The sequence below is a fragment of the Taeniopygia guttata genome, chromosome 14, assembly GCF_048771995.1.
Source record: "Taeniopygia guttata chromosome 14, bTaeGut7.mat, whole genome shotgun sequence".
NCBI classification, from domain to species: Eukaryota; Metazoa; Chordata; class Aves; order Passeriformes; family Estrildidae; genus Taeniopygia; species Taeniopygia guttata.
The window spans coordinates 892,519-915,978 of NC_133039.1; the positions used below are offsets into that span (position 1 = coordinate 892,519).

Genomic DNA, 23,460 nt, shown 5'->3' on the forward strand with positions numbered 1-23,460 from the left:
ATATGTTCTTGTATTAAGCAATCACATCAAAGGCCCGTTCTGTACAACCTTCCATGGTTGCTTTTCCTACTCATGTGCTTTGCTGTTTTCAGATTTTATCAACCCCTTTGTTTCCTTTAGAGTTTGGAAGCACTGGACTCATTTCAGTTCAGTTGGAGAGTCTTTATGTATCACATGTGCAATGCTACAGCAGAAGCCAAACCCAAATCATAAAACCAGGCAATCTCACACAAGCACAGCCCTGCCAAGTACAAGGTTCTCCTTCCTTAAGGATTTAATACTCTGCCCTGAACAGACATTAAGAAAATGTGCAGCATGGGACAACTGAAAAGCTGAGTATCACAGAGGAACAGGGAACTCCCTATTTCTTCCATTTACATTCAGTGATCACATTTACTGAGAGAGCAGTCACTGCAATAACATGAATGCTTTCTTTCTTGTCATCAAATAAATCAACCACAAACCAGAAAAGAAATGGACAACAAAATGAGTGTCAAAGAAAAACAGCAGTATCTATTTAATTTTAATATAAATGCAAGTTACACAATTTCATGATCCGTTAGTTTGTAAGAGAAGGAAACATAGAAATTGATGCTATTATTTCCCCTCAGAAAATCTAAAGGTGGCATCCAAGCAATTCCCATTGTAACTGAACCAAATCCTCTTCATGATATCAGAGGTACAACACTGAAGCCAGGTTCCCAAAATCTCCCACTGCCAATGAAGCTGAGAACAATGTGGGTTGTCAGAATCAGATCTTTGGACTGGCTCAATTTATTTTTTTAAAGTGCATAGTCTGTAGAGGAGTACATGTGAAAATAAACTGGACTTGTCTTCTTCCCAAACACTACATCTCACTTCAAATTTAAAATATGGTATAACAGTGGCTCAGAACAGGGATAATACTGTCATAATTATTAATTGCAATTTTCCATGGTGTTGAATAATGGAGCATCATGCTTACCTCAGTTTAGCATAGTTCTATATGAATATACCAACAAACAACAAACTAAGTCAACACAAACTTCTGAACACCTCAGAAATTACAGAGAAGAAACAAGACGTAAAAACAGAAGAGTAATTTTGCTACAATTTAAACACAGAAGCTCACAGAGAAATTTCTGTTATTTTTTTTGATGGAATAAACAGGATCAGTGGAGTTCAGTCTGGATCCACATGAAACATCTTTCAGGCCTATCAGTGGTCTGGTACCTTTCTATGCTACCTCCACCACTTAGTACATTTTCCAACTAGCTTACAACTGGGAGTATTATTTACATCATACCTGCACTGTACTCATTAACCTCTCCTACACTTACATGCACCCTCCAGGGCTTTAATGCCAGCTGCTCCTGACCCTCGTTCCTGTTGCTCTGCTCTATTCTACTGGCATGTTATAAAATGCCCTGTCATCCAACTCTTCCATAGCATGAAGAAACACTTAATAGCCTGCATGAAATAATATGTAAATGGAAATTAAATTTCACAAAGCACAACTTGTGAGCCTGAGACAGGAATTTGTTTCCAGGGCAATAGCTGTTTTTCAGCAGATGCTCACTCTTTTGCAAGGCAGTTGAATAACAGCACAAAACTGGAACTTTTCCTTATGTCACTGGGTTCCTCTGCCAGGAAAGGATCATGAAAATTCCTGCCCCAGCTAATATCTGTGATAATAGAACAATTAGCAATTGAAGCATGGTACAGCCAAACTGAAAATATTTGCCTGTATACTTGAAATCAGTTCCAGCCTCCAAGAACCTTAGAAAAACAACTTAGAGGCACCATAGATTAACAGAAAAATCTCCCTACAGAATTGAGATAAAAGTTAAATCAAACCACATATTAGTTCTCACATCTGTGTGACTCCTTGCAATTTGAAAATGGCAATATCCCAGGAGGCATGTACTAAGGGAGGTACTGAGCAGAAACCCAGCTGTAGGGAGGTATTGTTATTACATAAACCCCCACTCAGAACTGTGCCCTTAGTGAAAGACCACCCAGTCTGAGGGCAAAGGAAGGTAGATTGCAAGGGGTAAAAAAATGGTAACTTCCAGTGAGCTGGAAGGGAAGGTGTGTCCAGGAGTTAGAGGTGGGCTGCGAGCCCAGGAGGCTGAAGACAAGGTCACTGTCACTGGAGCACTGAAACCCACAGTTGTATTAAAGTACCATCACAGGTGAATATGATGCCAGAGTCCATTCTACAAACTGATCTATTTTACACCAGAATTAATTATCCCTCTAAAAACTCTGAAATCTACACACAAGCTTCTGCTACATAAATAATTTGAGACGAAAGGCATTGATTACAGAATGATACCAAAATATGGAAAGATACCCTTGTTAGTATCACTGCAAACATCTAATACTCGCTGTTACAAAAGAGACCGTTTTTAACAATACTGCAAGTATCTAATACTTGAAATTAGAAGACTTTAAAAATTAGTATATTGCTGAAATTTCACATTTTCTTCTTTAATGTTCTAGAAGGGCCACATTTAGATAGTATTGGTGCCTTTCTTGTTAACACAGGATTCAAGGAAACTAAGTGCAAACTATTTTCTTGGCCTCATTGGCGTTGTAGACGTCTCTCTTTAGTTACCAGCTGACCATGCATCATAAACAAATTTTGCTGCTACCGTGTCTTCAACTGCCATCCCTGAAAAAGAATTGAAGTTACCTTCAAACAATTATTCAGCTGTACAAATAATTTTTGTTCAGAAAGGGAACAGGAAGACTCAGGAGATTATCTAACTGGACAGGCACAGGAATTATTTCTCATCCCAAACACCTACAGTGTTACATTCAGAGTTTATAGCCACCATGCAGTGTTGGGTGCGCTGTAAGAAGTTAATGTAACAGTAGGAATTTAATTTTCACTGTTCATATCACAACTGGGCCCTTTTGGAGATGTCATGTAGCTCAGAGCATGGCAATTCATCCCCAGTGCCACCCTTTCCCCGACCCCAGCCCCACAGGACACTGTCACATTGTCTCAGGTCAGACAGACCCCACGGGTGGAACAGCGGGGCAGTCGGGCTGCAGCTCTATTAATAAATGCTGCAGTCATGTCTTGAACAACTGTGAAATGGAAAATGGACTTACATTGTTTGCCTGCTTTCCTATCACTTTTCATTACATCAATCCTGCTAGATAAATAAGAAGGGAAATAAAAAGGGAAAATGCAAATCACAGTCTACTTTCTTGTGGACAGTGCATTGCCACAGCAGTTCTGAAGATGATCAGCAGCTTTCCCACGCATGGGGGACCTAATAAAGAACAAGGCATTGTTTTCTGTCAGACTTGGACACAGGAGGGGCTGTTCTTACCCAACGATTTAAACACTGTTGTTTTCTCAGGCAGGGCTGGTTTTGTACCCTTCAATACCTCCCCCAGCTCAGCAAAAATCTCCGCCTGTGAAAAAAATACATATTTATACAAAAACATAATACCCATACATACATTAAGAGGAAAAAAACCCCTTTTCTTCTGAGTGACTTCAAAAGAAAGAACTCCTCCAGTGCTGCATCCCAAACCTGATTACTTTCCATGGTGAAGCAGATCAACGTTCAGACATATTATATAGAAACTGGACAGAAATCAGAGGAGCAGAATGGTTTTCAAAGAAAAACAGCTGGCAGACTTTCCTCAGCCAGTAATTTTTTTTACAGAGGATAGCTTGTTACTTGTCCAACAAAACACATGGGATTCCACACACATTACCATATCTGGAGCTCTTATGTTAAACCTCAAAAGTGTAAATCATATTTATTCTGCAGACACATTAAAAGAGAAACAGAAAACTCCATTGAACCTCAAAGAGTCCCTGCTGGCAAATCTGTGCAGATCATTGTCTGCTTTGCTTGTGTGGTCCATTCTTTGGGCTGGTCCAGTGTCAATCACATCGAAGACTCATGGGAAGAAAGTTACAGGTTTTAATAAATAGATTTGAAGAATATTTATGATCAAACACTGCAGGAAATGTAGGTCTTTCAACAGCAACACATTGTTATCATCAAAAGCCAATGCTGAAAACATGCTACTGTAATATGGTGTCATATAATGGTAGATACAGAAGATTCATGGTTTGGTCACAGACAGAGCAGTTGCAGTTTGAAGCCAGTTTATCCTTCAACCCCTGCCTGGAAAGCGTTAACAGTTACATTTGATCCCTAAAGTTTCAGTGCAGGACATCATCAATATCAGCTAATTTCAAATGCAAGCCAATTGCCACAAAAATAAAGCTCATCGTTTCAGAAAGTCTTACCCCTGATAAAATAACATCTCCCGATTCTGTAAGAGCAGCATCTCTGGAATCCACAAACAGAACAGAATTCTTCATCAGCTCATCATCCAGTTCTCTCCAGTCTGGTCTGCTTGCTCCAACAGCTAAAGCAACAAAACTGATTAACTTAGGAGCAATATTTAAAACAAATTCCAACCATTTTGTTCAAAAGACACGTGTGAAATAACAATCAACACTATTATAGAAATGTAATGTACAAAAAATCCCGTGTTAGCCTTGGAAAAATACTGATTGATAGGACAAAAAAAACCCATTCAAGATTAGATATATCAGTAAAATATCCTTGTCAGAAGAGTCTGAGTAGCTGAGGCAAAAGAAAATCCTCTCCCTTTGTCTGTTATCTCTTATACTGTTGTTTTCATCAGATCATTACCAAATGAATTTTACACACCTTTATTAGATTATCACTTACTCAAAGAAATTGAAAACAAATCATGGAGCTTATTTTTTATACACAGCACCAAGATCATTATCAACTTGCTTTGAGCTTAAAAAACAAGCAAACAAGAAACCCAACAAAAACTAAAAGGACAAGCCAGTTATACTGTATTCAGATATTTTTTACATGTCCAACTGTTAGGGAACAATAAATTTGCATTTGCTACATTTGCATTTGCATGTTGCTCAAATGCCTCTTCAAACAGTACAAATGCCTCAATGAAGGGTAAAAAAAGGCAAGGAAAGGAGAGAGGTCTCTGTGCCTCAGTGACTGAGTACCTTAATTGATTTTGTTGTATTTCTGACTTCCGTGCCATGACACAACACAGACAACAACTTTCAATGAGAAAGGACTAAATCGAGTTTGAGAAATTGGTAAGGTGCTGCTGGAATGTGGGACCTTTCTTTAAATTGTTCCCTTTGAGAACTTGCTTTTGTCTTATTACCAGTCTATCTGGAAAGTGCACAAGGACATCTGAACATGACCCACAGTTAATAAAAATAAACAGAGGCATGTCCAGAGACTCCAAACAATAGTGTGGTAACATCATTACAAGGCAGGCAACAAACAAAAACCACCCCTCCAAACTTCACTATAATTAGAGGTTAAATTATGGTGTTCTTAACTCAGTTACTGCATCTTCATAACTCAAGCAAAAAAGCAAACTGGTGTGATCAGCCCCAGAAGAAACAAATAGAGATTACAAAATTGGTGGAAGAAAAGATGACATCAGCAAGGCAATGTAACAATGAGCAGGAACTACTTAGAAATAAGAACATTCGTACGGGTTACTTAGACGGAGAGCAAAGTGAGAATAATGACAACACAAGGGCAAAGATAATGCACCACTAAGAGAAAAGAACAAATCTCATGCTCTAGCAAAAATCCCCCGCTGGATTATGCAGGCATTCTGACTCCAGGAGCACAGGGCTGGGAAAAGTGGTCCTCACTAAAGAGGAAAAGCCAAAATGTAAAGGACACTCATTCCATGAAGCACAGAGGACTGCTTCTCAACAGATGGTGATGCTAAACAAAGTGCTAATGACCACCTGCTGCACACCACGGGGACAGAACCTACCATTGATGTGGGCACCTGGCTTCACCCAGTCCCCAGAGAGGATGGGGGCTGTTGCCATAGTGGCTGTCACAATCACATCAGCCCCTGTCACCGCCTCCTGGGCGGAGGAGCAGACCCGCACGGGCCCGCTGACACAGCTGGCAAACTTCACTGCCCTCTCCTTGGTGCGATTCCATATCCTCACCTGCAGGGAGAAAAACAAAACATAGATTAGCTCGGAGAATTTCTCCTTGCTGAAACAGAACACTTAATTTAAGTTTTCAGTAGATAGTTAAACATTTCCGAAAGGTTGGGTTTTTTTCCCCTTTAATGTTCTTATCGTACAAGTGAGAAAATTTTATGAGTGATCAACTACATTTGAATGCCTGTGTTTTGATGCCAGAATAACATCTCCTTGTAGAGAAGACTATTCTTATAAAATGCAAATATTTCTGAAAATTACCTTTAAGGAAAAGTCACAAAAAACTTATCCAAATATGGCATATACAGTAAGACCTTCTCAGACAAAAAGATCGTGAAACAACTTTGATTCCAAACTTTTTTCTTTTTAAATACCAAAATCTGAGCAAGAAATTCTTGCTGCTCTGGCTATTCTTGGGTTCTGTAGAAACAGAACCAAAATATGATTAATCTTAACATTTATGGTGGATTGACCATGGCTGGATACCAGGTGCCCACATAACTGTTTCATCACTCCCCTCCCCAGCAGCACAGGGAGAGGGAAGAGAAAATAAGATGGAAATATTAGTGGGTCAAGATAAAGGCAGTTTAATAGAACAGAAACAAATGTTGGAGAGACAGCCTTGATGCTGTGTGATCACTGCTCAGAAGTAGCCAAAATACTGGGTGTTATCAGACCCCTGGAGCTGTCAGTGCACAGAAGTGTGTGGGCTGCTCTGGGGAACAGAAACTTCATCCCACGTTGTACTTTTTTACAATGAATCCTGCAACATACCAGAGAAAAATAAATGTATCTTCTTAAGAAGTGTCCGTTACCTCTTTAAATGTGAACAGTTCTGTGAAGATATCATAATGACTGTATGCTTGAACACCAGCTCCCAAAATGCACAGCACTTCTGCAAAAGCTGGCATTAACAACTGAACAGTATCAGAAGTAAAAAAATAAAAGAGAATATGTAAGGACAATATATTAACAGACATTACAAATATATATAAAAATACTACAAAAGAAAGTATTATTGTTAGTCCTTTTAAACAACAAAAAAAGTATATAAACAAGTATTCAACAATCACTATATATATTGGATCTTTTTTTTTTTTTTTTTTTTTTTTAATGCAAAAGCAAGCATCAGTAGCACCAAAGCACATCTTGGCTTAATTCCAGTGTTGAACTGTCTGACTTGAAATTCAGATTCAAGATGCAACAGCATTAACAACAAGTTCTGGGGCCTCAGCAGACTCCAATATTAACACAGCCATGTGGCTGATTAAGTGTAAAACCACAGTGCTGGTGTTCTGCACTGGCTGGAAGCAGGGCTCAGAATCCCAAAAACCATCACTACTGAGAGTGGCAGCTGCATAGGTAAACTGGTCCTGGCAGCCCCACACTAATCCACCTCTTTGAATTCACTGAAGCCATAAATCACACCACAAGCATATCTTGGCATTGCAAGAGCCATAATACAGACATTGTAAAAGTAGGGATGATTCTGAGGAACAAATAACACAATTCAGTTCTACAGCTGCTTTTGGCTTTCTGGTTTAGTTCTTGTCTGTGATTCACCAGTACTTGGCAAAGGGGAAGACAGAGCTGCTGGAGTCCAGCCCTAACTATCTTTGTGTCTTGTTCATGCATTTGCTGTGGCCACTCACTCCTGCCTAAAAAGCTTTAGAACTGTCTAGGCTCTCAAGGTTTATTCTGCTGCTAACAAATGAAGAAAAATCTCATTGATCCCATTTTTTCAGTAGTAAGAATTTGTTTTAATGTGTCTTTTAAAGGCTGTGAAAGGTTCTTTGCATTAAGAGCATGGGTCTTTGAAAAGCAAAGGCCATAAAGAAGACAAGATGACAAATATGAGCTAAACTCAAACACTCCTGAAAATTTCCAAAAGAACAGATAACAATGAAGGGTCTAATCTTGAAATACCTTCAGCAGCCAAGCTCCTTTGAAGCCAGCATGGACTGCATAAAAACCATAGAACTGACCAAATACAGAATGGCCAAAATGAATGAGGTCCTGTAAGCTCCTGTCCAAGGAGCTCACTGTAAATCATTCTGTCCTTTGGTTCAGGAGAAGCTCCTGGGGACAGGTCCTTCAGTCAATTTTATGCCAGTGGAGCTCCATTGCCATGGATAGTGTCACCCTGGCATGAAGACTGCCCCTCAGAAAACGGTGACATCAGCCTTCATTCTGATGCAAAGCTGAGGAGTGACAAACAACACTACTTTTCATCTCTGGCCCTCTTCTTATTGCCTCAGCCTTTGAGATGAAGGCTAAAACCCTGCTGTGCAATGCATGGCCACTTGCTCTCTTCCTGATGTTAGCAGCCCAACCAAAAATAGCTTTTAAAAAAGAAATCCAACACAACAATTTCCAACTGAAATTGCAGATATATAAAGCAACACACAGCCAGATACACCTCACCTTTCTTCAGAACTGAAGTTTATGGCCATGGTCAGGGACAGCCATCTGGACACCTTCCAGTGACAACAGAGACACTGACAGACAGCACCTCTGAACAAGTTATCCATCTATACTGGGTATCATCTATCTTAAGAGAAATGGAAATGTGCTTTTCCCCTCTCTTTACAGGTCCAGTGCAATCCACCTGTCCTGTCCCAATAGCAGAAAGCATCTATCCAAATAAAATTCAATATATCACCACAGCTACACCACCCAAAGCCATAAAGGGGCATGTTAACACAAACACAAAAGAAAGAAAATACAGCGAAAGACAACTTACTAAATTTATAGAAAAGGGTGCAATAGAAGCCACAAAAATATTGCTCAGGTTCCTTCTCCGATCACACACAAAGTGTAAAAGCCAGACATGATTGACTCAAAACAGTGAGTTTAAGTTTTCCCTGAAAGTGCAGATGTTATGATAAATCTAATTTAAAGCTGTATTGGATGAAAAGCCATTCACATCATTTGTTCTAGTTATTTTATAACTCCAAGCCCCACTTAGAGAATGGAAGACACACCTTGGTAGCAATGGCAGAAACTGCAGCTGTTCGTTTTGCTGTAATGACACTGCCATCCAGGACCTTTAAAAAATTTAAACAGACTGAAGTGAACACCGAAAAATTAATAAATACCAAACATTCTCATCCAATTTGTGAATGATGTGATATTACAGATATAAAAGATAGACACATGTAGAAGTCATCAATTATTATCAGAGCAACCACAAACCATACAAAGTCACGTTTAAACTGGGCAGATCCTCTGTTTATTCAAGTTCTTCCATATCATTCCATCAGCACAAAAGGAGTGAAAATGGTCAGAGAAGCGCCACCTCTAACTCAACCAGCTCCTGATGCACTGCACTTCCCTGGCTCTCCAGCACAGGGAATACATGGATACTCTAATACTCTGTGCTCCAGGAAGAGCACTGCAAGCTAGCAGTGGTTCCCCCAGTGTGCACTGTCCTGGTCTGTACAGAGGGGTGACAGGAAACCATGGAATTCCTCAAATGTGTATCACACATGGGACACTCCTGCTTCAATGTGCATTACTTATTGCATACACATTAATTACGGGGGCAAAAACTCAGGAGGTTTGGTAGAAGAACACAAGATAGTTTTCTTGACCAGTTTTGTCCCTTTAATAAATCATTATTACTGAAGTACAATGCACATCATCACTATTCTTAAAACAAAACAAAACAAAACAAAAAAAACCCCAAAAACTTAAATTCTTTAAATAAAGTAATCAGACTCTGAATACTATTCCCAGCAATCCAAACTGTAACTTTCTTCCAACTTGAGACTTAAGATGGTTCAAGATCCGTTCTTTACCCAGCAATGTGGGGGGGTATTTTTTCTTTCAAATGCAAGATAAACTTCTCCTAATAATCTTCCAGTTACACTCTGAGCTATCAGATTCAAATCACAAGCAGCAGTAAATAGCACAGTGAGTACAGTTTAACAGAAACGAAAAATAGGCAGCTTTAGACCAAATCCTGTTGGTAAACTCAAGATAGTTTACACCAGCTCCAGCTTCCAAGAAGCAGAAGTAAGAACCGACAGCATGAGCACAGAAGAATGCAGGACACACGAGACTTACAGCTTTCAAAGTGCCATTGCTGGGGTCAAAAAGGAGGACAGTCGCCTGGTGAGAAGGCACAGAGGAGTCCTTCAGGTGCTCATAAAAAGTCACCAACTTGGTTGTCAGCGCATCGTCCGCAGCACTGTAGGCGGGCATGACTCCGAGGTACCTCGGGGGAGAATTTCCTGCGTTACTCGCGCACCGTTATCACGGCAGCTCACAGCCAGCGGGCTGCGACCGTCACGCCGCCACCGGCCGGTTAATCGCAGCCCGGTACCGAGGGCCTTTCTGACGCTCCAAATCCGCCCACCCGGACCGTTCCCCCCGCCAGCCCGCCCCGCGCTGCCGCTGCCCCGCTCGCCGCCCCGCCGGCCCTCACCCGCCGTGCTGGGGCACGGGCAGCACGGTGCGCACGGGCTGCACCACCCCGCCCGCCGCGCCCGCAGAGAAGTTGGCCAGGGCGGCCTCCAGCGCCGGCAGCAGGAGGCTGGCGCGGTGCAGGTGCTTCTCCACCTCCTCGGCGCCGATGAACACGGGAGGAGTCGAGCCCATGGCGAGAGCCGGGCGGGACGGGCAGGATACAAAAGGATGGGACGGGATGACGGGACTGCCAGAGTGCGGCACGGCGCACCGCCCGCACCGCCGCTAAGAACTCGCCGGGGCGGCCCCGCTGCCGCCGGCCCCGCCGCGGAACCGCCCCGCCGGTGCCGGCTCCGCCTCCGCGCCCCATCCCCTCACGGCGATGTCCGCGCTGAAATCCTGCTGGAGGGAGCTCCGGTGCCGCAGGCATTGCCGGACCCGCAGCACCGCCGCTGTCCGCCTCACCCGGGCAGCGCTTAGGGGGAGGCGGCTGCGAACTCCACGGAACGGCCCTGACATAGGTTGGGCACAGCCACCCTGGCACCCCGCGTCCTGAGGGACAGCCCGAAGGACAGCCGGCAGCGGGACCCCGCGCCCCGAGGCATGGTCCCGGGGCGCATTCCCGGGGCGCATTCCCGGGGCGCATTCCCGAGGCGCATTCCCGGGGCACATTCCCGGGGCGCATTCCCGGGGCACATTCCCGGGGCACGTTCCCGGGGCACGTTCCCGGGGCACATTCCCGGGGCGCATTCCCGGGGCACATTCCCTGGGCGCATTCCCGGAGCGCATTCCCGGGGCGCATTCCCGGGGCACATTCCCTGGGCGCATTCCCGGGGCACGTTCCCGGGGCACATTCCCGGGGCACGTTCTCGAGGGACCGCCGGCACCGGGACCCGCGCGCCGCAGGGTGTCGCGGCCCGCAGTGCCCGGCAGGGGGCGACACCCGCGCAGCCCCCGGTGCCCGCGCGGTGGCGCTGTTGCCGCCCGGCGCGCCGCCCGCCGGAGCAGTCGAGTTCGGGGGGCGCTCCCTGGAAGGTCAGCGCGGCGCGGGGCGTGCCGGGAAGGCGGGGTCTTCCTCCGGGACAGCCATCTTGTCCTGGCCGGGACCGAGCCGAGGGGCGCGGGACGATGAAGGGATTCCCGATGGCCGCGCGCTCCCTCTCGGTGAGCGGGATCCGAGCGCGGAGAGGCGCTGCTGGCGGTGACAGCCGCTGTCTGGGCGCGGGGACTGCGGGCGCGCCCGACCCCGGGCAGCCGGGGCGCTGAGGCGGGCGGGCGGCGGCGGGGCTGCCGGGCTGCCCGCGGGGTCGGTGTGGGCGCCGGGGCCGGGCCGGGCCGGGCCGGCGGGCGGCGCGGCGGGAAGGCAGCTGAAGGTCAGACAGGCCGCGGGCCGGGCCCGGCGCGGAGAGGACGGAGGTGAGGGAATCCCGCCGCGCTGGGGAAGCTTCAGCTGCTTGAGACAAGGTGGTGCCCTTGGCATTGGCGCTGCCGTGTCCTGCCGGCGGGAGGGGCAGAGGGCTTGTCCTGCCCAAAGGCTCTCGGGGAGCTGGCGGACAGCTGGGTAGAACCTGTGCTGAGTGTCCGCTGGAAATGCGCTCCAGTGGGATGGAGAATGACCTCTGACGGCGTGTGAGTCAGTTTTAGATATGCAGTAGTAGTTCATAAATAAGTAGACTTAGAGTTTAAAACTAGGTGTCTTACCAAACCCTTGGTGCGGGAGAAAATGAGTTTTACCTAGATTCAAACAATGAACACTGGCGTCCATACAGCCAAGTGCAGTGGTGTTTCTGTCACTCGGTTTTTACCTTGAGATGCATGGGAATTAAGTTATTTTTTTAAATGTGAAAACAAAAATAATCTGTAAATTTACTAGTATAAGCAAGTTCTAGAGTAGGTAGAAAGTAATAGCTTTTAAGATTTGAAATCAGTAGTCTTGTAATTTCTGTTGCCAGCTGCTGAATGCAGGGCTCTTGTGATATTCACCTCTCATGTGAAGGACTGCTTCTGGTAATGAAGAGCCCAGAATCATGGAATGGTTTGAATTGGAAAGGACATTAGAGATCATGTCATTCCAACCCTCTGCCATGGGTAGGGACATCTTACACTAGACCAGGTTGTTCCAGGCTCTATCCAATCTGGTTTTGAAGACTTCAATGGATGAGGCATCCAGAAATTCTATGCACAACATGTTCTAGTGCCTCACCACCTCACAGGGATGAATTTTTTCCTAAAATCTAATGCAACTCTCTGACAGTTTAAAATTATTTTCCCTTGTCCTGTCACTATCTGCCTGTATAAAAAGTCCCTCTTTATCTCTTTTAAGAGCCCCTTTAAGGTATTGCAAGGCTGGAGTGAGGTCTCCCTGGAGCCTTTTCTCCAGGCTGCATTCCCCAGCTCTCTCAGCCTGTCTGTGTAGCAGAGGTGCTCCTTTGATCATCTTCATGGCCTCCTCTGGACCTGTTTTCACAGGTCCAAACTGCAGTCTGGGGACTTGCCTGTATGTCCGTCCTCCTTGCATGCAGCAGTCAGTACAGACAGGATGGAACTCTGAGGTGACTCTTCAGGAACTGAACTGCCTACTCCTGAGGAATTTAAAGTTACCTCCAAGGGGTTGTGCTGCATATGTGGATTGTTATGGCTCTTGGTTCAGTGAATTGCTCTGCAGGTGTCCTAAAGACTTTATGGGATAGAGAGGGATACCCACTGCACAGCTGTGAAGGGAGGAGAGGAGGAAAGGCTATTTCTTGAAATTCCAGAGAACTTATGTAAGTCATAGGACAGGTTCTGACTGATGTAAAAAATAATCAGAGGTATTGCAAGGCAATCACTGTTTTTACTCCAGTGTTTGAAGTTCTTCATTGTATTTCTCCTTTAAAGTCAGATTCTTTTTCAGTATGTAAAGAAATGTGATGAACTAATTAAGGAAATCCATTCTCTTGTGCTTTCTCCTCTAGAAGAGATTTTACTCACTTAAAGTAGCTCCTAAAGTTTCATCCTCAGCAACTGCAGCAAAAGTGAAATTATCTCCACAGTCTGAGGATCTTGAGGTCAGTATAAAAATGCAGGTTGTTTCCCCCCGCTTTTAAATTTGTTTTTTAAAACTCAGTCAAAGCAGAGCTGTGGTAGTACTTCCACTGAATGAAAGCAAAGGTTTTTTTCTTTTTAATGCAGATCACAAAATTACCAAATGGCTTAGTTATTGCATCTCTGGAAAACTTCTCTCCAGCTTCAAGAATTGGTGTGTTTATTAAAACAGGCAGCAGATATGAAACCACCAGTAACCTGGGAACTGCTCACCTGCTTCGTCTTGCATCTAATTTGGTAGGTGTTTATTGCCTTTGTTATTATGTTGACAGTAGGTGAAATGGGCAAAAGTGTATTATTGCAAAAATAAATGCATGGTAAAATTTGATGTAAGAGACCTTAGGAAGTGGAGAACAGTGGTACTTGGTTGTGTGGTTCAGTGCAGAAGTGATACTGTGTCTTGGAAGATGGGAAGTAATACTCATTTATAATTGTATATAAATGAGTATTTTCTCTAGGGTCTTAAACTAGATATATATAGTATATCTGTATTCAAATATACACATAACTAATTCTAGTTAAGCTGCAGTAAAAATTACTTCAGGTGGTTGATACAAACTCAGTCTTGTGCATGTGTGGAATTTTTCTAAGTAGTTTCTCTTACTGCTGCCATCAACTCAGTATCTGTTTTTTAAATAGCTAGAATTATTGCCTTTTTTGTTTGTTTGTTTAATAGACTACTAAAGGAGCTTCCTCCTTCCGGATCACTCGTGGCATTGAAGCTGTTGGGGGCAGCCTGAGGTTTGTACCCACATAGAAAGATAATCTGTGTTGCTGAGATGCAGAGGAGCTCTAGGACTGAAGGGAATATAAGACAATAAGCACAAAACATGTAGGTGGATAAGCTCAGTGTGGTACTTGAATAGTGAATGTTGTCAAGGAAGATCTTGTACTTTTTGTTCTGTTAAGCTTCAGGTGTGAGCTCATGGTTTGTATTTTAGGAACAACTTTCAGTAAACAAAATATAAATATTGTGCACATGGAAGAAATAAAATTTGTCTAGAAGCATAATTTTCTTTCTGTCCTTGCAGACTTTTAGAATAAACTTCCTGAAGTCAGATTTTTTTTCTTCCATCTTTTGTGAATAGATTGCAGCCTTGGGAACAGTACAGAAAGTAGTTAGCTTTTGTGACTTGAGGTTTTTAAGCCTAGACAACAAGACTTAAGAGGAATAAAAGAGGGATCTCACTGTACCTGCTTTCTTTCAGTGTATCTTGAAATCATCCAGTAAGATCTTTTTATCTAGAATATGGTTAAAAATAATGTTTTATGATTCTACCCTTTTTCTGGTCATGTCAGTAACAAATATGTTGAAGGAAAAGGACAGGATGAACTGTTTTCTGCCCAAAGAGAGTAATTTCTAAATTGCCTTGTTTAATACATACTTTGTTTTTTCATGTTTTGCTATTCAACTTTATTTGCTGTTTTACCTTGAATTATTGTGGTATCTTAAATTCTCATGGTCATGGGACACCTGTTATTACTTGAATATTATTACTTGGATACTGAAGATGTGAGTTTTAATTAAGCCTGTTTCTGCTCTGTATGTGTTTAAACAGTCATCCCAGACAGATTTTAGGTTAAGTAGTTACTCTAGTCTCTATGTTGATTAATTTGATCAACAGGGAGTATGTGAGAATTCACTTCTGTGTTCTTTGCTGAAATGGATTTTGTTTTTTTTCTCCTGTAGTGTGTACGCAACAAGAGAGCAAATGGCTTACTCTGTTGAGTGTCTGCGAGACTATGTGTAGGTATCTGGATGGGCTATAAAGGGAATTACTGCATTCTTTAACACTGTTTGGTAGTGAAGACTTGTCATTTTACAGGGTGGGAGGAATATCTCTTCTCATGCTTTTGTAATATATCAGTAAATTACTATATTAATATTCAATTTCCGTGTCATGTTACTGAGCATTCAAATGCTACAGAATTGAATTATCCTACCTTGTACAGCAGTGCTGATAATTGCTCTGGCTTGATTGGTGTGTTTTGTTGTTGACATGTTGCTTACAGATTAATTTGACTTGCTTTCAACTGCAGAAGAAGCACATGTTACTTAGTGTTTAATGCCTTTGTAACATTTTTATCTAGTGATACAGTAATGGAGTATCTGCTGAATGTTACCACAGCACCAGAATTCAGACCATGGGAAGTAGCTGCTCTTCAGCCACAATTAAAAGTTGATAAAACAATTGCACGTCAGAATCCTCAAGTTGGTAAGTGTATTTTTTCATCCACTGTATTGGCTCTGCTGGAGTTCCTTCAAAATGAAGAAATAGTTTCCATTTTCCTCTGTCACATGAACACTGAAATTTTCAGCTTATTGATATAGAACTTCTCTTAATATACAGGTTTTTCCTGCCTGTGGTAACATTTGGCAAGTAACATGCTGAAGACATCTTACACCATTCTCCTTGACACCTTCCATTTTACATTTTCAATTCTTTTTGAGTACAACCAAAAGAATGTGCGAGTCATAAGTGTTGTTGACAATGTATTTGCAGAAGCTTGTGTTGTGAAAACCATATTTAGGTATTACTCATTGGTGTGAAAATAGTATCCTGCAAAAGACTCCTTGAATTTATATGGATATTTTGGTATAAAAACAGTATGTATTTTCATCACACTGAAAATGGGTTCCAGCTTTAGGATTGTAAATTTAGATTTCTATGCTTAAGGGAAAACAAAGAGGAAACACAACACAAAGCCTCAGTCAGATCAAGCCTATTTCAGTATATCTTGTGTTACTAAGTCTCTTCATCCAAGATCACCCAGGTAGTTCTACTCAATAAACATAAATTTGTGCGACTCTGAAGCATGTTTACCTTTGTAACCCATTGAAGGTGAGAATGTAATGTTGGTGCTACTATTTTTAAAAATTAATCATAATCTTTTTTTTTTTAACTTATATCAACTACAGGTTGGTTTTCATAGTAATACAGTATTTTCAGTTGCAGTTTTGTTCAGAAACAGAACTATAAAAAAAGGAATTTTTCTCTTGAGGAAAAAGTGTGAGCAAATAAAAGGAGAATATCAAAACAGGAATTACAAGAATACTATTGCAATGCAAAAAAAAAAATAATGAGAAGAGAATTGAGTACACTGGCATCCTTCATCTGAGCAGGGAGATAGAACAAGCTCTCTAGAATACTGTTTGTAGCTTTGTGAGGTGTCTCATCTTTCTCAAGAGCAAGGGATGCCTGCAGTGAAGATGATAATAGGATGCTGCTCCCCTTCTTCTGAACACTTAATTGCATTTATAGCTTGCCGTTGAGGCAAGAAATGTTGAGCGTATATAAGTTATTATATATATAAAAGTTGTTTTGGTTACTTATTAAAATAAGTAAAAGAATTGAAGGCCTCAGGCCAGATTGCTCCAGCCCAAGGATTTGGAAAATTCCCTATGAACTGGATTATTCCAGACTTGCTTTTGCAAATTGTATGGTCCCTAAAGTGGGTCACAGCTCCTTCATTTAGTTACTTTCATAACCTTCATTACATGTGGGTCTTGTGTTAATTATCTGAAACTTTGTTCCTCTCAGGAGTGCTGGAAAACTTGCATGCTGCAGCTTATAAAAATGCTCTGGCAAACCCCTTGTATTGTCCAGACTACAGAGTTGGAAAAATTACATCTGAGCAGGTGGGGTTCTTTGTATTGTGCTATATGTCTGTTTCAGTTTTTTGTCAGGAATAGGTGGTGAGAGAAGATTAATTTAGTATATATACAGTCACTGTTTATTACTACCTTATTGATCTGGTGTTAAAATCATTTATTTTCATGCAACTTTGAATACTGGGTACAGAACTGATACTTGCATTTAAAAAGATGGTTACAGTCATTGGCTTTCTGTTGACAGTAAGGCTGTCAGTGAAATGCAGGTGTTCTTGTATAAAAGGGTTTTGTAGTTGTCACTAGGAAATGCAGTGAAATTATATTCTATAGACAGTTCCTTTTGGAAGCTATGAATTTGCTTTAAGAAGTATAAGGGGCTGTGTCAGAAACACATATGATTTTTGTTCTTTAAACAAAATACCCTAAAATGCTAATTTACTGTTGCAGCTTCACCATTTTGTACAGAGCAATTTCACAAGTTCAAGAATGGCTCTCGTAGGAATAGGTATGTATGTTCCTGAATGACCACTGCAGGTCATTTGGGAAAACTGCTGGAGAAATTGGAGTTCTCTGTAGAAGTACTGTTACCATAGGCTTCACTTTTATTCAACTGCTGTAGTTTTTCAGTGTCATTGCATTACTTGGAGTAACTGTTGTATTGCAGGTATAAAGCACTCTACCTTAAAGCAAGTTGCAGAGCAATTCCTAAATATCCGAAGTGGGTCTGGTGCTCCTGGTGCAAAGGCTGTTTATAGAGGGGGTAAGGATGTTTCTTGAACCCATTCTGAGTGACTGATTTTCTGTTTATAAATTAGTAGTAGTATTCAAAGTTACAACTGAAAACTACACAGTTGCACTAAATGTTAGGCATTGGAAGTGACAGTTTGGATGCATATCCCATTTAAATAAGCAGAAGATTCCACCATGGAAGCTGCTGAGAGAAAACTGAACCCAGCTCTTCAACAAAGTTTTACTCGAGACATCATTTTTTCTATAAAGTGAAAAATAAGCTGCCAAATGGTTTCTCTTGGCAGTTTTAGTAAGATTCCTGTAAGAGTAGGTTAAGAGCTGTCAGAAAGTGGAGGTAGGATTTCTATTTAGGGAAGATATGTTAAATGTTGTAAGTAATGCTTAGCTCTGTCAGAGCAGTGACTTGTACCATTGCCAACAGGTATTGTTTAGTTGGAGTATTAGATGTCTCTGTAAAGACATGAAGGGGAAAAGAAAGTTTCCAGCATTCAATATTCACTGGAATAACTTCAGTTTCTATAAGCCAGCATAAATACTATTATGAACAGAAGGTACACTATTTTCTGGGTATTTGTTATGTGGAGACTCTTTGAGTTTTATCATCCCACACTCTCTATGGTTCAGGGTCAGCTTCAAATAAGGCATCATGCTCCCTTCCTGAGAGGACATGCAGTAACTTCAGGCCTTGCTCTTCTCTCGTTAAAGGGAAATGTATCTTTTCTGTGCCTGTGAATATACTGTAGTTTCTAATTCAACACTGTGTTACCTTTTTTCTGTTGTATTTCTAGGAGAAATCAGGAAACAGACTGGTGATAGCCTTGTCCATGCTGCTATTGTAGCAGAAGGAGCTGTTGTTGGGAGTCCAGAAGCAAATGCCTTCAGTGTCCTTCAGTATGTTTTAGGTGCTGGGCCCCTTGTCAAGAGGGGAAGCAACGTTACCAGCAAATTGACCCAGGGTGTTGCTAAAGCAACCAGCCAGCCATTTGATGTAAGTTCGAAGGATTACTGTATTCTGATTTTTAAGTAAAAAGTGTATTATCTTTGAGAGGTTACTACCTTCAGCCAGAATCTTAATTGGTTCATTCTTTTACACATTACAGTGTATCAGGGAAGGGCTTCTACCCTGATCTTTCCTCAGCACAGATGGAGTTTAGCTTCTTGAATTACAGTATTTTAGATCCTAATAGTAATTATTTTTGAATGTTTGATGCTGAATTACTCTCATACTTAAAATAGTTAATGATAATGTTTATTTTGCAGGTTTCTGCATTTAATGTTAATTACTCTGATTCCGGGCTCTTTGGGATTTATACCATATCCCAGGCTCCAAATGCTGGGGAGGTGAGTTGTTGCTTATAATTTAAGCATTAACAACATAACCTTCAAAGTAGTGTTTTGATTTGAGAGAGTGACTGATTCATCTAAAAAAAAAAAATTCATATGACTTCCTGTATAAGAGTGCTGCATATTCAGTTATGACTTAGCTCTGTAAGCTGGGAATGAGACTTGCTTTGTGGGAAGGACAGATTCAGAATATGAACTGAAGTTATGCCTTGAATTGCTGACTATAATAGCTGATATGCATTTGTAAGCTTAAGATATATAATGAAAAACATGCTATCTCTTTAAGCTGGCAGAACTGAACACTTTCATGAAGAATGGTGAGACCATATAAATTAATGCTGTGGTGCAGTTAAGATCCATACTGGTTTTTGTGCATTTTTGGGCATTCATTACAGTGTTTTTAGTTTTGTTTGAAAACGTCTCGGAATTGTGTTCAAGCAGACAGCCCTCACATTGTCAGCTGCTCTTCCCTTGAAGTTTCCAAGATATCAGATAATAGAAGTACCATGTTGAAATTTGATGTGGGAAGAAACCTTAAATGATTTCATTTTCCTCAGGTTATTAAAGCTGCTTTGAACCAGGTAAAGGCAGTTGCTCAGGGTGGTGTCACCGATGCTGATGTCACAATGGCAAAGTAAGTGTGTAAAGAATTCATATGTGTGTAAAGAGAATTTTCTTAACATGCAGCTACTTGTGAAATACACAGATTATTCTGTACAGCAGAGCTTACCCTGTAATTATTTCCATGGGGAGCTACTCTCAGTCCTGCATTAAAACTGAGCCCCTGTCAAAATTCTTTTTGAAAGCTGTACTGATTCTCCAGTAGTGTTACTTCCTAATAAAAACATGGAAGTGAGAAGTGTTAATATTTTCTGAAGACTGTTTCAATGTAAGAAATTAGCAAGTGTCAGCAGATGCTGTCGTTTTAATCATACTCTGTAGTATTAAGATGTATTTTAATTAGAATCCTAAATTGCATTATTTAGGTAATTCCCTTTACAGTTACTTGAGCAATTCCCAAAACAATTATAATAAGCAATCTGTGCCATCTTCAAAGAAAAAGAGTAATGAGGGTCTGCAAGTGTAAAGTACTGAATTAGTGATGGTACACCAAGTGCTGGAAATACATGCCCCTAGGAATATTTGGGGGAGGGGAGTCTCCAAGCAGTGTTAAATTGCATTGAGCAGTTTAAATTTAAAGCTGCACTTGTGCAAAACAACAATATAATACAGACTCAAGTAGCAAAATGCAAATATTTTCTGTTGCGTGTATAACATACAAGACTCCGTGTAGAGCATAGTTACACAAAATAGGATAGTCTAGACATGATTGGTTCTTCCTTAGTCACTAGCAGCTAAATGGTGGATTCTGGACTTTTATACTGGGCATTATATGTTTTGTGTTTTGTGGGTTTTAGTTTTGTTCTTTTTTTTTTTTTTTTTTTAACAAAGCTGCCTGGCATTAGGGAGTTACCTGCCATGCTGCTGTGGCTAATTTTCTTTTTTTTTCTGGAGTTTCCTTTCTAGAGTGGCTTCATACATCTCCTATATTCCTCTTTTTCCTTTATTAAAAAACAAATCAGAACAATAAACCCAAACTCGGTCAGTTCTATTTGCAGAGTCTGGCAATTCAATCATATACCAACCTGCTTAATAATTAGCTATTGGAATAAATAATTTTCTATCTTATTGTTTTTAGACTAGAAGGACTGGCTTACAAAAATAAGGTTTTCATATGTAGCAGTGATTCTGCATGAAACACAAAAAACAAACTCTTTTAACAAAACATGGAACTATTAGCAGGAGTAGCCTGAGCATTTACATTCACTGCTTCTTTGTCACTTAGGACAAAATTGCTCTGCATGCATCTGTTCTTGATGAGAAAATTAGATTTAAACTTGATAGTTTGTCTAACTGCATTAGTTACCTCAGACAGAAACAAATCCTGAGCTAGAGATCTTCTGACTTTGTGGGGAGACAGTAGGTGTTCAAGTAACTGTCATTTTCATGCTTGACTGTTTATGGTGCCTCTTTCCTAACCATGGAATCCTTCCCTATTAGAAAAGGGAAATCTTTCAAAATGGAATCTTGAGAAGTTTAAAAGGACCAAAACCTCATTGTATTTTTGGGGTGGTAGGGAAGGTAATAGCAGAACTTGCAAGTTTGCTCATTCTTGGTGGTTTGTTTGATGGCAGAAATCAGCTGAAAGCCAACTATTTGATGTCAGTGGAGACCTCAAAAGGGTTGCTGAATGAAATTGGCACTGAGTCCCTGGTTTCTGGCACACTCACATCCCCATCTGCTGCTGCTCAGAAAATCGACTCTGTAGCCACTGCTGATGTTGTGAATGTAAGTATGTGTCAGCACCCACAGGTGTTCCTTAATCACTGTGTCAGGTTTTTTATGGAAAACTGATGCTCATTCTGTGTGTTTATAAACACACACATATACTGTCTTTAAAAATAGAAAAGACAGCTCATTTATGAATCTCAGCTGGGTATCTTTTGATGTCTTCACTTACTTTATTAACAGAAGACTCTTTAATACATTGTAAAACTAGTGTAGCTGGGAATTATATAAAATTCTCATCTTCTTCACTTAAATTTACCAAAACTGGTAACTACTATTCATGGAAAACGTCATATTAGTTTCAGTGCAGGTCATTCTGTGTCAAGGTTTTTAGGATTCCTGAGTCTAGAATAATGCGTGTGTTTAATAAAACAATTAAGCTTTCAGTGGTATATTGATGTAACTTTGTTGCTACTGCATGTTATCTTTTTGCTTATATGTGAAGCTAATTTCTAAAAATCTATCATAAAGAGAAATTCTGAGATATAAAATTTGTTTTTTCACAGTCATTGCTTATTTGTATTGCAGCAACTAGCAATAGCTTTAGTAGTAATGAGATACACTGTATTTGATGGTGTAATAATTATTTTAGGAATAATCATTTCTAGAGTTCATGCCTTTTATATCCAACTGTCTATATGCCGTTCCTGTTTGGATTATAAAATGAGCTTCTGCATTAGAAGCAATTAGATTTAAAAAGCAAAAGGAGGATTGTTTACATGATGGTGTATTATAGTAGTGCCAGGATTTGTTCTTTGTTTTAGTAACTTGAAGCTGGTGCTATGAGTAGCATCAACTCCATTTTAGTGAATATTTCCTCATATCCACTTTCCTGATTTATTTTCAGGCTGCAAAGAAGTTCCTCAATGGGAAGAAATCAATGGCAGCTTCTGGGGATTTGGGAAATACTCCTTTTCTTGATGAGTTATAAAAACAAATCTGGGATGGGCTTGATTCAAGATGGACCTGAGGTCTAAGTCACCTATGTTCAAATTACTACTAACTTGTTATTTATGAATTCAGTTCTTTCAGAAAGTTAATCTGGAGTAATTGTGGGCTTGCACTCATCAAATAAAGTGCTGAGTTCATACATTTTATGTAGAAGTTTTTTTTTCACTGAAAATGGTATATAAAAAGATGATAAATCTGGCTCTGTACACCCTTCTGTACTTGCTGCAGTAAATCAAACACATCACATGCTGTAAATAATGTGATTCCTTGTAGCGTTTATTGAAAATGCTTTTGATGCTTGCCTTCTTCAAATTGTTGCAAATAAAATTACTTCTTTTCAATGATGCATATTCTTAATATTCAATTGTTAGTATTCTAATTATAGGTGGAGAAAAAAACCAAAAAATACCATCAAAACAAACCAACAACCAAATTAGTATCATATATATACTTCTGTATATCAAAGGGGTTTTTTTCAGGGAATGGATGAATGCTATCTCATCCTAAGAAAATAATAATAAAAAATTATTTATTTCAAATTTATGCTCCAGATTTTTCAACTGATTTTTATACTCAGATCTAAAGTGAAAAGCCTTTTTCCTAAGAAAAGGCTAAGAACTTCACTTGATCATTCTTATTTCATCAAACAAGTAGATATTTCTTCCTGGTACTTGCAATTCTGAAGAAAGGACTGCCCAAACTATAAAGGCATTGCTAGGAAAATTATTCTAATTTAAAGATATGCATTTTCACTGTACAGCCAGTAAATTTCTAAATTACTTCATTACGCTCCAGTCTTCGCTTCATAGATTTCCATGTTAAGAGACAATTTCATGCTGGGAATTACCATAGCGCACTCTTGTCCCCGAACTGTAGTTCATGAGTTTAATGTAATTGAACTGGGGACCCATGTGAAGCACTCACATTTACAGAGCTTTCAATTTCAAGTTTAATACAG

The 23,460-nt window shown here is 40.8% G+C and overlaps 2 protein-coding genes across 3 annotated transcripts; one reads left to right on the plus strand and one right to left on the minus strand.

Moving 5' to 3' along the window:
• Window positions 1–487: 487 nt before the first annotated feature.
• On the minus strand, window positions 488–10,928 carry CRYM (crystallin mu). Its single transcript, XM_030285235.4, has 8 exons — window positions 10,431–10,928; window positions 10,070–10,220; window positions 8,986–9,048; window positions 6,817–6,918; window positions 5,821–6,004; window positions 4,265–4,386; window positions 3,327–3,411; window positions 488–2,656 (listed from the first exon to the last, which is right to left on the minus strand). The coding sequence occupies exons 1-8, from the start codon at window positions 10,601–10,603 to the stop codon at window positions 2,592–2,594; spliced, it is 945 nt and encodes a 314-aa protein (XP_030141095.2). The 5' UTR covers window positions 10,604–10,928; the 3' UTR covers window positions 488–2,591.
• Window positions 10,929–10,938: 10 nt separating this feature from the next.
• On the plus strand, window positions 10,939–22,843 carry UQCRC2 (ubiquinol-cytochrome c reductase core protein 2). 2 transcript variants are annotated; one of them, XM_041719029.2, is made up of 14 exons: window positions 10,939–11,575; window positions 13,369–13,458; window positions 13,583–13,732; window positions 14,172–14,236; window positions 15,186–15,242; window positions 15,587–15,711; window positions 17,038–17,135; window positions 17,556–17,613; window positions 17,773–17,868; window positions 18,647–18,846; window positions 19,119–19,199; window positions 19,760–19,836; window positions 21,398–21,551; window positions 22,399–22,843. In XM_041719029.2, exons 1-14 carry the CDS (start codon window positions 11,015–11,017, stop codon window positions 22,480–22,482), a joined length of 1,896 nt encoding a protein of 631 aa, XP_041574963.2. In that variant the 5' UTR covers window positions 10,939–11,014; the 3' UTR covers window positions 22,483–22,843. The 2 variants fall into 2 exon arrangements, with proteins under 2 accessions (XP_041574963.2, XP_030141093.2); XM_030285233.4 differs by having other exon boundaries at window positions 11,000–11,575; window positions 13,366–13,458.
• The last annotated feature ends 617 nt before the right edge of the window (window positions 22,844–23,460 follow it).